The 15,427-nt window shown below is 37.5% G+C and overlaps 1 protein-coding gene across 1 annotated transcript; it reads left to right on the top strand.

Moving 5' to 3' along the window:
* Positions 1-12,531: 12,531 nt before the first annotated feature.
* On the top strand, positions 12,532-12,987 carry LOC142519618 (protein FAR1-RELATED SEQUENCE 5-like). Its single transcript, XM_075622657.1, has one exon. It carries the CDS (start codon positions 12,532-12,534, stop codon positions 12,985-12,987), a length of 456 nt encoding a protein of 151 aa, XP_075478772.1.
* Positions 12,988-15,427: the final 2,440 nt, after the last annotated feature.

The following is a 15,427-nucleotide window of genomic DNA, read 5'->3' as shown; positions in this document are numbered from 1 at the left end:
GTCACTCGATACCACGTATTATACGAACCGTGTACACCGATCACTTGCTATCTTCTCAGGTTTCAATCATCATAGAGGAGCGATGATTTTTGGTGCCACACTTTTGTATGATGAGACTGTGATAGATCTGTCCGAGCACCTATGAAGGTGCTTCAAACACAATATTCTCAATGAGCTGCAATAGCTCGTGTTTTAAGAATGTAAACACCGATGAATTAGATCGAGTTTGGTTTTAAAACAAGCGAAAAATACTCGAAATAATCATTCGTTAAGAAAGCTAATCAGTTTAAAGCTTTTAAATTTTGTAAACTGAAATAAGGGGTTGAGTTCTTGCATATATCAGTTCAGTTTTAGTGAGAACTGAACTAATAACACCTCAAACTAATCAAATTGATTTTAAAACGAAAGTTAAGCAGTTAAATACACAAGATATGTTTATGGACGTTTGGAAACTTCAAAGTCACCCCTTGTACCACCTCGGGTAGGTTCCACTAAAAGACTTTGATTTATACAACACCTTGTATAAACCCACTCAGTTTAGGACTTACCCTACTGCCTAACTGAACTCCTAGCCTAGACTGAAGGCAGCACCTTCCAACCAACACTTGTTTCAAGTCTATGTGTTAAGGACTACATACACAAGTTTTACGTCTTTGTGCAAGACTCACTTAACTTATCAGTACGCTCAATTTTCTGTATATGTGAGTGATTGTGTGTGTGCGTGTGTGAGAACTGAACTATGAACACAACATGAAAGTGTTCTCACACACTGAGAATTTTGCTTCTAGACATGCTCTATTTTTCTTTTGATCTTCACACACTTCTTGTTCTTTTCTTCACTGATCTTCATCTTCTATTTATAGGCGCGAAGCTTGATCGCACAATGATACTCAATTATTGTATCTGTTGCATTTTGAATTTATCCCTCGAAATATGTTTGTACTTTCTGACATGGCTTTAAACTTTGATGCAACGTCTATTATTGTCCTTTGACTGAACAATTGCTTTTGTAACTTTGTGCATAACTGGATTCCTTTGAATAAGCTTGTCGTGTTCTGCAACTGATTAGTTCTAACTGATTCTCTGAACTGGTCATCTGAACTGATCTTCAGTTGGGCTGATGAAATCAATTGACTCGTCAGTTGAACTGATTTCACTCGTTCAGTTGAACTGATTTTACTCGTTAAGTTGAACTGGTCAGCTGAGCTCTTCATCAGTTGAACTATTCATCGGCTGGCCAAGATTCTGAAGGTCTTCTGCTGAACCACCTATCAGCTGGACAATCAGTTGAACTGATTAAGTTTGGGCAATCAGTTGGCGCTTTCAGTTTGCGTCTTGATAGCTTCAGTTTTGGCTCGATAACTGATCAGTTCCAGTTTCTGCGCTCTTAGATAACAAGTTTTGTGAACATCAAAATGAAGATTCCGAACATAAAATATTCCAACAATCTCATCCTTTTTGTTGGTCACAAAACTTGAGCTATTAAAACGATATAAAATTTAAAATTTTGAAATTTAACTGATTCTCCCCCTTTAGGAGAATAAAAAACATTTAAAACGATGAAAATGAATTTTTCAGTTCGAGGGATAAGAAAACTCCCCCTCAAGAACTGAATTTAAAAATGAGTTTAAAACGAATGTAATACATTTTTTCAGTTCGAGGGATAATTTTAAATAAAACTCCCCTCAAGAACTGAGTTAAAAACTTCCCTCAAGAACTGAGTTAAAAACTCCCCTTTAAAAATATAATCATTTAAGTGTTTTAATGAAGTTTTAACATCTTTTAACATTTAAGCAGTTTAGACAACACATTAACTGAAAATATCAGTTCAGTTACATTCAAACTAACTGGATAAACATGATGTTTATTTAATCAAATAAGCGTCCCTTGTATTATACATTTAAGCACACCAACAAATTGAATGGAAATGCTACTACACTAGCAAATATTAAACAACATCAAACATCAGTCAGTTTATACATAATAGAACTGAATGTACCAATAACTGATTGCCTTGAATGCTTCGAAATGCTGCATCGATTTTAAGTCTCTTTTTGCCACAAGAGCAGCTAATTTGCCTTGGACTTGATCTTTGTGCTTGCTAACTGGTCGAGCTGATTCAAACTGGACTCAACTGATGCTGAACCACATTGATCATCTACTTTGATATGATATGGCAGTTAAGCGGCGGTATACTACTGATGATTAAGCTTCACTTTAATCATCAAGCATTTTAGCTGAGTTGAGTTTTGTCTGTTGATCAGCTGAACTGGTAGGCTGGCAACTGAAATCTTGTCCATCGATCAGTTTAGTCGTTTTGCTGTCATTTGAAATCAAAACCCTACAAGTTGCTAAATCAACAAAATCCGGAGTCGAGATAAGTGCCAAAAATGTTAGTTGCAGATCCAAAAATCTTCTTTATTCCCATGGTAAGCTTATATAAAATTTTTAAGAGGATTTTGAAATCCATTTTAAATAAAATTTTGAAACATATTTTAAAATATTAACTTTCAAATGTTCTTTTTAGAACAACTAGCTCTGATACAAATTGATAGATCGGTTCGGGCACCTTTGAAGGTGCTTCAAACACAATATTCTCAATGAGCTGCAATAGCTCGTGTTCTAAGAATGTAAACATAGATGAATTAGATCGAATTTGGTTTTAAACCAAGCGGAAAATACTCGAAATAATCATTCATTAAGAAAGCTAATCAGTTTAAAGTTTTTAACTTGCGTAAACTGAATAACTGAAATAAGGGGATGGGTTCTTGAATATATCAGTTCAGTTATGATGAGAACTGAACTGATAACAGCTCGAACTGATCAAATCAATTTTAAAATGAAAGTTAAGTAGTTAAATACACAAGATATATTTATGGATGTTCGATGACTTCAACTGCTCCTACGTCACCCTTTCTACCACATCGGGTAGGCTCTACTAGAAGACTTTGATTTATACAACATGTTGGAAACTAAATTTCAATGATTTGACAAACTAAGCTTCGAACCTATTGGAATAACTGATCAAAGTCATACGAGCTTAACTGACGAAGATTGCAAACTGATCAAGTGTACACAACTGAATGCGTACCAGCTAAAAATTATACACCTCATCAGTTGAAGCAGAAATATAACTGACTGATCAGTTGGGAACTGATCAGTTGAAACAATCAGTTATAAGTTTTCCAGCAAAGTATATTTCAGCCAATCTCTCAGTTGTACACATCATCAGTCAAGAACGACAACCGACCAATAGTACAAACAGACTGCAACTAGTAGTGGAACGTCGCATTTCAGAGTGAAGTGTACGAATGTCAGAGAATAATGACGTGGCAATCAACGGATATATCGATTCAAACGTTATTTAATATTACCGTTGAGAGGGAAGCCTATAAATAGGTGAAGAGATCAGCTGAGAAAATAATATACGAACTACTACTCTATTCAAGCTTGCTGTTACTCTGCTAAAATCACAACTCGTATCAAATCTCACTCTTATCAGATTTATTAGTAGCAATCAAGGCTACCTTTACGAGCTTGCTAGCACCTTGAAATCTTTGTTAGATTCATTCAGTTGTGTTATATTCAGTCACGAACTGTAAAAGTTATTGTATACTAAGAGTTTCAGTTTTGACAAGTGTTAAGTCCAAACTGAAGTGGGTCAGTACAAAGTTTGTATTCGATCAAAGTCTTTTAGTGGAAATCATATCTTCATGATAGAAGGGGTGATGTAGGAGTTATTCCATTCTCCGAACATCCAGAAACAAATCGTGTGCATTTAATTTCAGTTACTATCAGTTATTCTATCTTTCAGTCAGTTTACTTCCGCAACTGTTTTTCAGTTAAACTGATTGTTAATGATCGACGAGATTACCGAGGGTCAGTTTGTCACTAAACTGAACTCAATATTCGAAAAAAATACAAAATTCGATAGTGTTTATTCAACCCCCCCTTCTAAACACTTTTCACCTTCTAACCGATCCTTTCAAGTGGTATCAGAGCGGTTGTATCTTGTCTAAAGAATATCTCTACTCAAACTATTGATCATGTCTTCCTTCAACAAGATCCCAATGTTTTCCAGAGAGGACTTCGATGATTAGAAAATCAGGATCCAGGCTCACTTAGCTGCACAAGACGATGATATGTAGTACGTCATCACTGACGGACCAATGAAAATTCTGAAAGCCAACACAGCAGTTGCAATCACTGATGGGGCACCTCATAGGATTGAAAAGCCCAGAGAAGAGTGGACTGCTGAGGACAAAAGAAAAACAAATCTGGACAATGTAGCAAAGGACATACTGTACAAAAAGCTGGACAAAGTAACGTTCAGTAAAATCAAGATGTGTAAGACAGCTAAAAAGATTTGGGAAAAGCTGATCCAACTTTGTGAAGGAAATGAACAAACCAAGGAGAATAAACTTTCTATTGTTGTTCAGAAGTTTGACAACATAAAGATGAGAGCTGGAGAATCGATGCATGAATATGATGAAAGAGTCAGCTCTATCATTAATGAACTCAATGCACTTGGAAAAGTGTATACCGACAAAGAAGTTGCTCTAAAATTGATCAGAGGTCTTCCCAAGGAGTGGGACGTAAAGACCATGGCAATGAGGGAATCCAAGGATCTAAACAAAGTTGAGCTTCATGATCTATTTGCTGATCTGAAGGCCTATGAGTTTGAGCTGCAAACTCGTGAAGGAGAACCATCCACAGCAACAGCAACTATTGCCTTAGCTGCTGTTAGAACAGAACCAACTAGTTCAGTCGAGAAGGTTGCTGATCAACTAAGCAATGACGCTATGTCATTGTTCATCAAAAAATTTGGAAGATTTATGAGGAAAAACCAAGGGAAATTCCAGAAAAATTATCAGAGAAACAATTCTAAAGAAGATTCAAATGCTTGCTACAACTGTGGCAAACCTGGTCACTTCATTGCTGACTGTACCAAACCCAAGAAGGACAATCAAGGCTCAACTGAAAGAAAGAAGAAATCATATGAGCACAAGAGGAGACCCAGGGATGATAAGAAGTCTTTCAGGAAGAAGCATGAGGTACTCTTAGCTGAAGAGAGTAAATCAAAATGGGCAGAAACTGACAGCGAAGAGTCAGAGCCAGAAACCTCATGCAGTTTCAGTGATGGTGAGGAGGAAGTGAAGTGTCTAATGGCTGGTGACACTGAAGTGGAGTCAAGCAGTCAAGAGGTATTTGACTTCGCCTCAACTGATTTCACTAGAGAAGAACTTATTTCAACTCTTCATGACATGGTTAATGAGTATCAAAAGCTTGCCTTATCTTTTCAAAAGGCCAAAGCAAAGCAAACTGATCCCATAGACAATTAAAACTAAAACTGAGGAATCAGTTGATGAGTTGAGTCTGAAAAGGGAGATTGCTGAGCTTAATGCTGAAAGAAGCAGGAATCAATCAATGATTCATAAGTTAATGCTTGAAAATTCAAAGCAAACTGAGCTTATTCAGGCTTGGAAAAAATCATCTGCTGCATTAACTGATATACAGAACTCTCAGAAACCAGTTACTGATAAAACTGGTTTAGGGTTCAGTAACCAAGATGAAATGACTTCCAATGATACTCAACCAAAACTGAATATGGTCAAAGGGAAATACATTCACTTTGTCAAATCAGTTATGGTACCAGAACAACCTGAGCCAAGTAAACTGGTTGAACAGCCTACTGAAAGTACGAAAAAGGCTAGAAGATATGGTAATGGTTATAGCCCAAAAGTTTTAACTGACTCACGCAGTCAATCATCAAAAAGATTCAGCTGAAATTATTCAAAAGGCTACTCCAATTACTATAACAACAAGCCAGTTCAGAAAAGATATCGACTGAACAATCAGTTGAACAAAGCTAAATCACATGTTGTCTCATCTGCACACTACACACCTACCACACACAAATCGAGAAAGACCATCTGGAATATAGCAATTGGACAGTCAGTTAGACTGATCTAAGTCTGGATTCCTAAAGGACTAATCAATGTAGGATCCAAATAATTAAGGGTACCAAAATTATATCTTGTGTGTGATTGCAGGTAACAGGTACAAGCAAGAAATCAATATGGTACTTGGATAGTGGATGCTCACGACACATGACAGGAAATGCAAACCTGTTATCTCAACTGATCAAGTACACTGGACCAAACATCAGTTTCGGAGATAATTTCAATGATAAAACTGTGGGTAAGGGTAAGCTTATCCATTTGTAACTTTATCATTAATGAAGTTTTATTAGTTGAGAATCTCAAGTATAATCTGATTAGCATTAGTCAGTTATGCGATAATGGATTCTAAGTTCAGTTTGACAAACATTCGTGTTCAGTCAAAGACTCAACTGGTGAGGTCATCCAAACTGGCAAACGGTGTGGAAACACTTACAAAGTCAGTTGGAATGATCAACCTTATGCACCAGTATGTTTTATAGCTTCAAAATTTTCTAAAAACTGGTTGTGGCATAAGAGATTAAACCACCTGAACTTTAAATCCATTGCAAATCTGAGTAATCACGATCTTGTCACTGGTTTGCCCAAAATGGACTTTACCAAAGAAAAAATTTGTTCAGCATGTCAGTTTGGTAAACAAGTAAAATCTTCTTTTAAAAACAAGGATAGTAAATCTTCTTCCCGTTGCTTAGAGCTATTGCACATGGATCTATTTGGTCCAATACCAGTCATGAGTTTATGGGGAATGAAATACACCTTGATGGTTGTGGATGATTTTTCAAGATTTACTTGGGTTATTTTTCTAAAATCCAAAGACCAAACTGCTGCACAACTGATCAAGCTTTTCAAAAGACTATTAAATGAGAAATCAGTTGGAATTGATAGAATCAGATCCGATTGAGGAACTGAATTAATCAATCAAATTCTTTCAAATTTTTTAGAAAATGTTGGAATTAAGCATGAGCTCTCAGCAGCTAGAAATCCTCAGCAAAATGGTGTAGCTGAAAGGAGAAATCGGACCCTCAAAGAAGCTGCTAGAACAATGCTTGCTGATTCTGGCATTTCTCAAAGGTTTTGGGCAGAGGCAGTAAACACTGCGTGTTACACTCAGAACAGATCAATGATTAATAAGAATCATTTGAAAACACTTTATGAGATCTGGCATGGACGAAAAAGTGTGGTTTCCTACTTCAAAATATTCGGCTGTAGATGTTTTATTCTTGACAATGGCAAAAATCATTTAAAAGCCTTTGATGCTAAATCTGCAGAGGGAATATTTTTGGTATATTCATCAGTCAGTAAAGCATATAGAGTGTTTAACAAAAGCACACTAAATGTTGAAGAGATGTAAACCCTTCTCTCTGCTGATGGACGGAAAATCAAGGTTTCCGATCCAAAGAAAGAACTTAAGCATGAAATTCAGTTGCTGGCTGATATAATAGCCAATGGGCTTTTGGCGAAGGCAGGATCTTTTGCTGCCCTTACTTTGGAGAAATTTCAAGCCATCACTGTTATCATGGCTGGACGAAGACTTAACTGGAAGCTCCTTATCTTCAATATTTTGAAAAATATGTTCCAATCCACCAAGCAATCCAAGGGATTTGCTGTTCAGCTGAGCTATTTGATGAAAGCCAAAGGATTGATAGCTGATGATTCAGAAATATCATCAAAGTTCAAAGTTTTCAATGCCAAAAACGTTCAGCCACTAGTGACTAAGCTGGACATGTCTCCTAATCAGTTTGTTAAGATCAAGAAGGAGATTGGGACTCAGCAGCCTGCTCCCAAGTCAGTTAAACAGGCCAAGTCTCTAGCACAACTGAAGACTACCAAGAGAAAACTGATCGTCAGTGGATCCGATTCTGAGGAAACACCTTATCAGTTGATTACTAAGAAGCAAAGGACTCAGAAGACAAAGCCAGTGGCTACGTTGGCATCTATCCCAGCTGAGAGACTGAAGTCATCAGATGCTCAACAGCCTATTCAGGCTATTCCTTTGAAAGCTATTCCAACTGATAAGAAGAAGGAATCGGCAAAGGTTGTAGCTTCTTTGATCCAAATCAATCGACCTTCGATCCTTGCTCCTGCTCGACCCAAGGGAATCATCATTCAGGAACGAGTGGACACTACTCACTCTGGACTGAACATTCCACATATTCTTATTGATGAGAAAGGAAAAGACAAGTGGATTGAAGAGCCAAGGCCATCCAATGCCATTCAGACTCACATTGACCTCATCTGGGAACAGGTAAATGCTTTTGCTGAATCAAAACTGAAGGTTTATGATGCGTGGACTAGGTTCAGAACGCACACATTTGCCAAACAGCTGAAAAAGAAGTCAAAGCTGGATACATTCATCAAGTTGGAGGCAACTGTTATCAGAATGGTCAAGGCTGGTACAATAATTCATGCTTTGGGGAGAAAGAACTATTTCTTTGATCAAATCAGAGCCAAGAAGTTGGGCCAACTGATTGAGAAATTGTAAAGCAACTATATTCCCACTGGTCCAACTGCCTATAATGATCAAGCTGTGCTCACGCAGCTAGAAAATGATCTTATGGCTCTGCAATCACAGATGAAATTTTGGGAGATGGATCAAGAACTAATCAATCATGAAGGCACTTCAGAAGATGAAGAAGATAAATCGCCTTCTCAACACAGAGAGCCATCCCCTGTACAAGCTGCTGCTACAACTGAAGAGCCAGTACAGGATGTGCCTCAATCTACTGCTGCTGATCATCAAATATATTCAGAAGCTGACTTGATACTTGCAAATATTGATGAAATTATTCAGTCAGTAGTACAAGAATCTCAAACCGATGTACCTATTTCTGAATCAGTTGATCACTCAACTGATCAAGCAGCTCAAGAGACTCTTATTTTAATTGAAAAGCCCGCTGAGCATGTTGTCTCTGCTGAACCTGATGGTCAAACTGATGTACCAACTCAGTCACCAGATCAAGAGATTGCTGACACTGTGGAGGATCAGTTGCTCTTTATTGAAAAATTACCAACTGACGAGCCAGCACAAGTCTGAGCTGATTATCAAACAGTAGCACCAGTTGATAATCCTTCAGCTGAAAATCCCATACTCTCATATTCAGCAAGATAATTCATCTGCTGCTCAGAATCAATCTTCACCTCCTCTAGTTCAAGAAGAAGTCACTGAATCTGTTGTTCCAGAACAGACTATTGCTGAAACAGAGATTTCTGACAGGACTTTGGTCATATTTGATAAATCTTCCAAGAAACAAGAACCAGGGCCGTCTAGATCTCCTCATCCATCAGACATGGATTTAGTCCTTGAAGAGATTCAGGACATTCAACTCAATATGTCAAACATAATGCAAGAAATAAAAGAGATTCAATGCACTCGGCTTGCTCACTCCCTGAAACTGAACTCCTCCAGTGAATTCAACTCGGAGAAACTGGAATCTATTCAAGAGGCTGTGACCTCCATTTCTTTTGTGATGGACGAGCTTAAAAAGAACAGAGGCTTAGCTGAAAGTTTCTCCCTCACTCAAGACTTAATTGGCAAGCGAGTAGAATCTATGGAGGCCTCTGTCTCAAGGAAAATCGACTTGCTGCAAACAACTATGATGACTGATGTTAAAGATATTGCAGCTGATGTTAGGATTCTATCTCTCAAAGTGGATGTGCTTGACAAAAAAAGGGAAGAAGATAGATTGATGAAGGAGTAAGAGAGGATGAAACTGAAGAGACCACCTTTGTCAGTTATTAGATTATTGGCTTTCTTTGTATGAATATGTACATTAGAAAAATTATTTTATCTACAATGATTCATGATCAGTTTATTAAATTTTGAGTTTTGTCAATCACCAAAAAGGGAAAATTGTTGGAAACTAAATTTCAGTGATTTGACAAACTAAGCTTCGAACCTATTGGAATAACTGATCAAAGTCATACGAGCTTAACTGACGAAGATTGCAAACTGATCAAGTGTACACAACTGAATGCGTACCAGCTAAAAATTATACACCTCATCAGTTGAAGCAGAAATATAACTGACTGATCAGTTGGGAACTGATCAGTTGAAACAATCAGTTATAAGTTTTCCAGCAAAGTATATTTCAGCCAATCTCTCAGTTGTACACATCATCAGTCAAGAACGACAACCGACCAATAGTACAAACAGACTGCAACTAGTAGTGGAACGTCGCATTTCAGAGTGCAGTGTACGAATGTCAGAGAATAATGACGTGGCAATCAACGGATATATCGATTCAAACGTTATTTAATATTACCGTTGAGAGGGAAGCCTATAAATAGGTGAAGAGATCAGCTGAGAAAATAACATACGAACTACTACTCTATTCAAGCTTGCTGTTACTCTGCTAAAATCACAACTCGTATCAAAGCTCACTCTTATCAGATTTATCAGTAGCAATCAAGGCTACTTTTACGAGCTTGCTAGCACCTTGAAATCTTTGTTAGATTCATTCAGTTGTGTTATATTCAGTCACGCACTGTAAAAGTTATTGTATACTAAGAGTTTCAGTTTTGGCAAGTGTTAAGTCCAAACTGAAGTGGGTCAGTACAAAGTTTGTATTCGATCAAAGTTTTTTAGTGGAAATCCTATCTTCGTGATAGAAGAGGTGACGTAGGAGTTATTCCATTCTCCGAACATCCAGAAACAAATCGTGTGCATTTAATTTCAGTTACTATCAGTTATTCTATCTTTCAGTCAGTTTACTTCCGCAACTGTTTTTCAGTTAAACTGATTGTTATTGACCGACGAGATACCGAGGGTCAGTTTGTCACTAAACTGAACTCAATATTCGAAAAGAATACAAAATTCGATAGTGTTTATTCAATCCCCCCCCCCCCCCCTTTCTAAATATTTTCCACCTTCTAACCGATCCTTTCACAACACTTTGTATAAACCCACTCAGTTTAGGACTTACCCTACAGCCTAACTGAACTCCTAGCCTAGACTGAAGGCAGCACCTTCCAGCTAACACTTGCTTAACGTCTATATGTTAAAGACTACATACACAAGTATACGTCTTTGTTCAAGACTCAATCAACTTATCAGTACGCTCAATTTTCTGTGTATGTGAGTGATTGTGTGTGTGCGTGTGTGAGAACTGAAATATGAACACAACACTAAAGCGTTCTCAATTAGCTGCAATAGCTCGTGTTTTAATAATGTAAACACCGATGAATTAGATTGAGTTTGGTTTTAAACCAAGCGGAAAAATACTCGAAATAATCATTCGTTAATAAAGCTAATCAGTTTAAAGCTTTTAACTTGTGTAAACTGAATAACTGAAATAAGGGGAATGAGTTCTTGCATATATCAGTTCAGTTATGGTGAGAACTGAACTGATAACAGCTCGAACTGATCAAATCAATTTTAAAACGAAAGTTAAGCAGTTAAATACACAAGATATATTTATGGATGTTCGAAGACTTCAACTGCTCCTACGTCGCCTCTTCTACCACCTCGGGTAGGTTCCACTAGAAGACTTTGATTTATACAACATCTTGTATAAACCCACTCAACTTAAGACTACTCTACTGCCTAACTGAACTCCTAGCCTAGACTGAAGGCAGCACCTTCCAGCCAACACTTATTTAAAGTCTATGTGTTAAGGACTACATAAACAAGTTTTACGTCTTTGTCCAAGACTCACTCAACTTATCAGTATGCTCAATTTTCTGTATATGTGAGTGATTGTGTTTGTGCGTGTGTGAGAAATGAACTATGAATACAACACGAAATTGTTCTCACACACTGAGAATTTCGCTTCTAGACTAAGTAGTTGGCATGCTCTATTTTTCTTTTGATCTTCACACACTTCTTGTTATTGTCTTCACTGATCTCTATCTTCTATTTATAGGCGCGAAGTTTGATCGTACAATGATACTCAATTATTGTATTCGTTGGATTTTGAATCTGTTCCTCGCAATATATATGTTCTTTCCGACAGCCATTCTGGAATATTTTGGCTTTAAACATTGATGCAACGTCTATTATTGTCATTTGACTAGACAATTGCTTTTGTACCTTTGTGCACAACTGGATTCCTTTGAATAAGCTTGTAGTGTACTGCAACTGATTGGTTCTAACTGATCATCTGAACTGATCTTCAGTTGGGCTGGTGAAATCAGTTGACTCGTCAGTTGAACTAATTTCACTCTTTCAGTTGAACTGGTCAGCTGGGCTCTTCATCAGTTAAAATTTTCATCGGCTGGCCAGGCTTCCGAAGGTCTTCTGCTGAACCACCTATCAGCTGGAAAATCAGTTGAACTGGTCTTTGATATATCAGTTGAACTGATTCAGTTTGGGTGATCAGTTGGCGCTTTCGGTTTGAGTCTCGATAGCTTCAGTTTTGGCTCGATAACTGATCAGTTCGAATCCTGGTCAGTTCCAGTTTCTGAGCACTTAGGTAAAATCATTAAAAACAAAATAAAAATTCTTGTGAACATCAAAATCAAGATTTCGAACATGAAATAGTTCCAACAGACTGCAGCATCATTTAAATGGTTGTTCATAACATTTTTAGAAGCACACAAGCAAAAAAGACATGTCACTGACCAAGATCAAGCTATGGAAAAGGCTTTGAAGGAGGTGATGCCTGAAATATTCCATGGATTGTGCACAAGGCACTTAATGCAAAATGGCATCAAGCACTTGGGAAACTTGATGAAGGATGATTCTCATTTCTTAACTGATTTTAAGAGATGCATGTATGGTATTGATGACAAGACCCGGATTGAGGAGGCATGGATTGTTCTACTAGCACAATATAATATTCATGAAAACACATGGCTACAATCCACTTATAGTATAAAGGAGTGGGCAGATTGTTACACGAAGAAGGCTTTTACGCTTGGTATGAGGAGCACACAACTTAGTGAGAGTGTCAATTCTGATATCAAGATTTGTATGAAGCCCAACTTAGACATAATGCAATTTTTTAAGCACTTCGAACAGGTCTTAGAGAAAAAACGATACAAGGAGCTAGGTACGAATTTGAGACACGCCAAAAATTACCGAGATTAAAGCTAGAGAGTTTTCCTATGTTGCATCAACTTTATGAGATTTATACCCCCACCGTCTTTAATTTATTTCAAATGGAGTTTGTTTTGTTCGCAGCTGCTTACATAAATATAAAAATGAAACCCAACTATTATTTGAATATGTTGTTGGGCTAACTGATAAGGACGGAGAATGGAGAGTGACATTTAATCCTAGCACCAAGATGATTTCATGTAATAGCCGAAAATTTGAGATGAATGGATTATTGTGTTGTCATGCTGTGAAAGTATATGATGTGATGAACGTCAAAAGACTTCTAGTGTAGAGCCCAAAAATCAGTACACGTAAAACAAAACCCTTGCATTTATTTTAAATTGTTAAATTATTTATTTAATTTTAAAATGATTTTAACGGTGCATGACTTGTGATTGCATTAATTTAAATTATTATATGTTTAATTGATGCACGTTAAAATATTTTCTTGAGCTTGTATTTCAAGCGATTATTCGATGCGAGATCGGGAAAAGAGACCGGTGACGGTTTAGACAATTTACGAAAATGTGGTATTTTATTGCAATTCAAGAATTTAGCATTTTTATGAAGTTTTTAGCATTCTTAAAACCTAATTTAATTTTTAGGTGATTTAGAGATTTTAAACTTTTAAAGTTTATCCCATGTGTATTTTATTTTTAATTAGGAGATTTTAGTAAAGTTAATGTTGGTTTAACATTTTAATTAGCATGCTAATTAATTTATTAAGCATTTTTCTTCCCCTAAATTTACTGAAACTAACACACACACGTTCAACACACACATACACATTTCATTCATTTTTTTAGAGGAAAAGTCTAGGGTACTTTGTGCTCTCCAGCAGCCACCCTTCTCTTCGAATTATTTCAGCGAATTCACGTCCATTTTCTTCAAGAAATTGTGCCACAATCGTCCCGGATCGGCTCTCGCATCGCTTCGCTTTGGTATCACCGTATCGTGAGTTTTAAAGATTAAAGGCATGTATATTCTTTCGTTTTGCATCGATCTTGTCATAGTATATGTTTCGATGTTTATTGTGTGTAAAAATTTATGTTTGTTATGCAAAAGTTGAGCAAAAACATTTGAAACGATTTTGGATAAAAAAATTTAGATCTCAAAACCGAGTCTGCTGTCATTTTCATTACTGTGAATTTTTGGTTGATTTTATGGAAAAACTTTCAACATATAAAATGTATTACTTTTTGATATCTTTGATTTGACTGTAAATTCGTAATTTTTGGACAAGAAACGAGTGAGTTATGATCGTTTTTGTGGGACTGCTCAAACTGCGATGATATAAAAATATGTCATTTACGTGTTCTTGAGAATTGTTTGTTGCAGGCTTCGTTGGGAACCGCCGGGTGATAACTGATGCGTTTAGGTATATTGTATATGGTGTTCAGATATATTTTGGTGCTTCGTTTTGTGTCTTTAAGCACTTGGTTGTATTAGAAGTCGTAGGAAGCATTTTTTGTCGAAAATTCGTGTTTATGGGTTGTGTTGCGTGGCATGTCGTGCGTCGATGTTTTGGTACGTTTGTGTGAGTTTGAATCATTGTTGTAGTGTCCTAGGATGGGTCTTGTTGCATCGGTTCGAGTCGGTTGGGCGTGGCATAGAGTTTGCATCAAATTTTTTCTTTAGGGCCGAGTTTGCGCAGAGCTAGCGTCGCAACGCTCTATGGGGAGCGCCGCAGCGCACGGCTTTCGCAAGCCTAGCGCTGCGGTGCTGCCCTGGTGGCGCCGCAGCGCTAGAGCTACGGCAACTGCAGCCCCACGACGCTAGTGCCTAGCGCCGCATCACCCAGAGCCTAGGCACATATTCAGGACTTTTAAACGACTATTATAGGTCCATGTCTTCCTTTGTTTGGGGAATGTTCACACATCATTTTAGGATTCATTTCGGGGTTCGACGTCATGGTTTAGTACGATGAATAAACGAGGTCAAGTCCCGAATGATCTAGAAAACCATAAGTCAATTGTTTATTTCGGTGGTGAGCACGACTATTACGTCTAAGTTATGGAAATTAAGTGCTTGAAATTGAGTTAGTATGTGCAGCAGTAGCCCAAGCGAGATCCAACGAATCCCTCAACGCCATGTAAGTATGTTCGACGTGCAAAGTAAAATATTTTATGTTTTTGAGGTATGCTAATTGTCTTGTGACCAATTATGAACGGGTTCGAAAGCTGGAGAATGTGTCCGAGGACCTCTCCACCCCGGTAAAGTATGACCAGGTTTTGATCGGGATTGGAAAGCGGTAAAGTATGACCAGTGACCAATCCACTCGGTAAAGTATGACCCGAGATCTTATGTATGTGATAGTGGACATCCCTGCCAGCCCAGTACTGTGGTTTAGTCTGATCAGGCACACTATGTTACGAGTCACTTGCTTTGAAACATATCTCTACGCAAAATGATGATGATACGCATGTTTAAG

The sequence above is a fragment of the Primulina tabacum genome, chromosome 11 (assembly GCF_025594145.1).
Source record: "Primulina tabacum isolate GXHZ01 chromosome 11, ASM2559414v2, whole genome shotgun sequence".
Lineage (NCBI taxonomy): Eukaryota > Viridiplantae > Streptophyta > Magnoliopsida > Lamiales > Gesneriaceae > Primulina > Primulina tabacum.
The sequence above is the reverse complement of the archived record's forward strand: the minus strand, read 5'-3'. Positions and strand labels throughout refer to the sequence as shown.